Raw genomic sequence first — 3,982 nt, forward strand, 5'->3', positions numbered from 1 at the left:
TACACTTAATAAAAGATAACAGTGATAAGTGATAGCACGACATTACCGAATTTTTTGATAACACTATCACAATATTATATTAGTTACGTACATGTAACTTTACTATGGTAAATACATGCATAAGAGCAACTTGTGGTTTCAAAAAAAATAAATAAATAAATAAAACTAAAAAAGTAGAGTCTGTAATGATATTATAGCGGTATTAATATTATTAAATTCCTAACGTCGAGATGCCGGTTCAATACGGAGTTTTAATGCATCACTAGCCACGATTTAGGGTTTACCTTATATCGTACCACTAGTAGGTACTATTTTTTTTTTATAGTTGAATAACCCGTCGTTGCTACTGTGTTACACTAAGAAAAAAAATTACCTATACATAATTATTATAAGAAAAATGTATGTAGATAAATATACAAAATTAATATTTATAATAATGCGGTATTAATTTTTAGTGTTTATTTATTTATTTACTTATTATGCAAATCTGTTCGAATAGAATTTCAGGTACAACTTTCAGAAAAAATCTTCTTAGATTTTAATAATATAATATAGATACGTCAAAAAAATAAAGATTTTTTATATTTTCAGAATCTTAGGTAGCGACAATTTATGTTTAGTTGTTATTTCTATGATTTATATAAATGGTTATAGTAATAACATTATTTCAAATCAGGCTTAAACTCTTTCAACGCCCAGATATTAGATATTTGATAAAAGAGATAAATATCACATACATATATTTGATCAAATTCTAATTTTGATTAGCTGTGTCGTCGCACTCATAGATCGTATCAAAAACTGGCCCTGTCACAAATACTTAAAGGTCAAAGTTAATAATAGAGTTGTGAATTTAATGCATTAAAAATACCTTAACATTTCAAAAAATACGGTACAAAATGCACAATAAACCTCGAAAAACGTATTAAAAAAACATTATAAATGCTTTAAAAACTCAAAAAAATCCATGTATAATATATTTGTATAAGAATATTGCAATAACAATGATTATACTCAGATTTTAAAAACCAGTATTTTTTATTAAATACTTATACATATTATTTTTTTACAGGTGGTATAAATTTTAAAATATTTTGATTTAATTTGAAACTGCATTTTTTTTCTTTACATATTGATAAAAAATGTTTATTAGCTCGGTAAAAATACTTAAAAATTGAATAAAAGTTTCCTCGTAAGTTGTTATTTAAAAATATTATTGGTATGTAAATAGGCATAATATTTTAGCCAAAGGTTTGGCAATTTAATACAAAGTTTTTTATAATAGTTTAAACTCAGACCGAAAATTAAGATTAACGAGTATTACCATTTTCTATGCGTGATAGAATTTTCAAAAATATTTGGATTCTTTCTAAGCTATTTATAGACAATGTCTGTTAGACATTTGACATTATTGATAAAAAACGGTCACCTAGATAGTCAAAAAGCTTGAAAATGGAAAACAAGGTTTTTCATAGGTAGGTATATAGTTCATAGTTTCATACTGAAATCAAAAAATAGTGATTTTTACTTACAAAATAAATAAATAAATATAGTCTGTACAAAGAAAAAAACGGTACTGTTGCACGCGTGCAAAGTGCACTAAGCTACGAACACGAACCGATGCCGGGCCGAATGTAGTGAGAGTATTAAAGTACGCGTCACGAAAACGAGCGGATGACGGCTGCGGCGCCGTGTGACGATTTTTCTAAAAAACCAATGAGCCTCAATATTTGATCCATCACAGGTGCGCGCCCCAGGTACGATATGAGTTTTAAATTTTATACTTGGCGCGAAACAGTTAAAATCACCAAAAAGAAATGGTCACTGCCACTCACTGGGTGTGCGGCAGTCATCCGCACGTTTTCATGGCACGTACAGTTTGGAGCGACGGAACGGTGTAGACCGTGTAGAGTCGTGGAGAACTGGAAAATGGAGTTGCACAAGAGTTAAGAATAGGAATACGATTTTCGTCAAACGCGAGCGATATTTTACTTTAGTGAGGCAGACTACAGTTTTGAGTTTTCATGAATTGTTTGACGATTTAAGGCGGTTTTACTATTACAATACTTTATATTACACAATATAGTATTTTTGTTGGTCGAGTTTAAGACTTGGACGCGTGTATGAACCTAAACGAGTCGAATTACAGGAACGTATTTTATACTCACTTAAATTTTTTTTGTACTTCCGGCGATTTAGCTTATTTATAAATTGTAGTTTATTAATACGAAACCAATAGTGCACGCGTTTGTGGATTGGAGTACTTGACCGTGATTTCTTACGTCTGAATCGAACGGCAAAAACGAATATAAATTTCTTGAATGATCACCGTACAATTCTAGTAGAGTTAATTAATTCTGCTACGATTATTCACATATTTATCAGGCACAAAAATTATAATAATATTCTAGTTCTACCCACAAAATACGCCTATGGTATTTTGAAATCACGGGTACTATTTCCATAATCGTGCTTCCCCTTGAGTATATCGTACTTAATGTTTATTATGAGCAAAATATTACTCAACTGTATTGTCATAGATAATACATAATACATTATGTATTATCTATGTGTATTGTATAAGTGTATAATCTTTTATTATTTTTGAAGAAATACCAAGATTAAGTGTTCAATTATAAAGTAAATTTTTATTATTAATATTAAAACTTCGGAATTTGGACAGCATTATAAAATTGTCTTATAATAAAGAAACATAAAATCAAAAGAAAATTGTATATAAATCTTACTATATATAGTTATTATAGTTACTACAATATGGTTTTAAAAATGTTGAAGTTAATCGTCAACACTTTATCATTTAACATCTTAGCCACAAACTATTAATATAAAATCATGTAATAGTATTTAAAAATTATATTCTATAATGTAGACAACGTTATAATGATGCACTACGAATACTACGATACATCTTTAAGTTATTTATTTTTATTATATAAAATTGAATTAAATTACGTATTTCAGCTTACTTTCAAATTCATCAATTATCAATGTGTTGGATCAATGTTTGTAATAATTTCGATTCTTTCTTCGTGAGATCACGTTGAAAATTCTCAGCGGCTTCTCTCCCAAATTTATAAGTCCCATAAACGTTATTGTAATATTTTCTGGTGAACGTGGTTGGAACAGTTTTAGTTAATACAAATACATCGTACACATTCTTAACTTTATCGAGAGGTTTATTTTCTATGATATTAAAAATCATAACCGATGTTTTCGTTGTCATTTTATTACTAACCAAACCATTAAGACCTCGAAAAGCCAACGTCGACGTCACGCCATTTTTCATTAACAATTTAGGTGCAGCTTTAACGGTATATTTTTTCACAATAACTTTGGTCGGTATGGACAGCGCTTTACCAAAAATGCCTCGTTTAAATCTAGTGACGTCACTGGGCGACGACGTTGTGTCTGCAGAAGATTCGTTTCGTTCGTCTAGTTTGATAAATACGTAATCATCCAAGTTACAATCGTTGTTACAATGTTGATCGTTAAGTTTCGATAAATTATAAAACAATTCATCATTGTTTATGAAATTGGTCCCGGAAGGTCCTGTATGCACATCGATACCTTTTAAATGAGAGTACAATTCCAAACGATCTTCAATCCAAACAGAGCAGACGATCTGTACGGGGGATGTCGCTAAATCGGCGATCAACGGTAACACGTATGATACGACTTCGATCGATTTACATGTATTCATCATTATTATATCTTCGGTGTCTAATGTGTCAGTAATAAATGCGTGTGGATTGCACTTGATGAGTAGATTAATGACAATACCGGTAACAAATTCGCTACAACCTACGTCGGATATCCATTTTGGTACTTTGGAAACTTCTTTACCTATTGCGTTCATCCCAGTGTTCACGGTGTCCGGTACTTTGGAAAATTCGTTACCGATTGCATTTATCCCAGAGTTCACGGTGTCGGGTACTTTGGAAAATTCGTTACCGATTGCATT

General features: G+C 30.5%; 1 protein-coding gene across 4 annotated transcripts in view; it reads right to left on the bottom strand.

Annotated features, from left to right (window-relative positions):
• Positions 1 to 2,791: 2,791 nt before the first annotated feature.
• LOC112598674 overlaps positions 2,792 to 3,982 on the bottom strand; it is a 1,648-nt gene continuing 457 nt past the window's right edge. Inside the window, exon 2 of one of the 4 annotated variants that reach the window (XM_025345211.1) lies at positions 2,792 to 3,895. In XM_025345211.1, the coding sequence (XP_025200996.1) occupies positions 2,999 to 3,895 (897 nt within the window). In that variant the 3' untranslated portion in view covers positions 2,792 to 2,998. Of the gene's footprint in view, positions 3,956 to 3,982 lie in introns of all 4 variants that reach the window. The other 3 variants (XM_025345209.1, XM_025345210.1, XM_025345207.1) reach the window with 3 other exon arrangements.

The sequence above is a fragment of the Melanaphis sacchari genome, unplaced genomic scaffold (assembly GCF_002803265.2).
Source record: "Melanaphis sacchari strain LSU unplaced genomic scaffold, SCAv2.0 Contig49_pilon_pilon, whole genome shotgun sequence".
Lineage (NCBI taxonomy): Eukaryota > Metazoa > Arthropoda > Insecta > Hemiptera > Aphididae > Melanaphis > Melanaphis sacchari.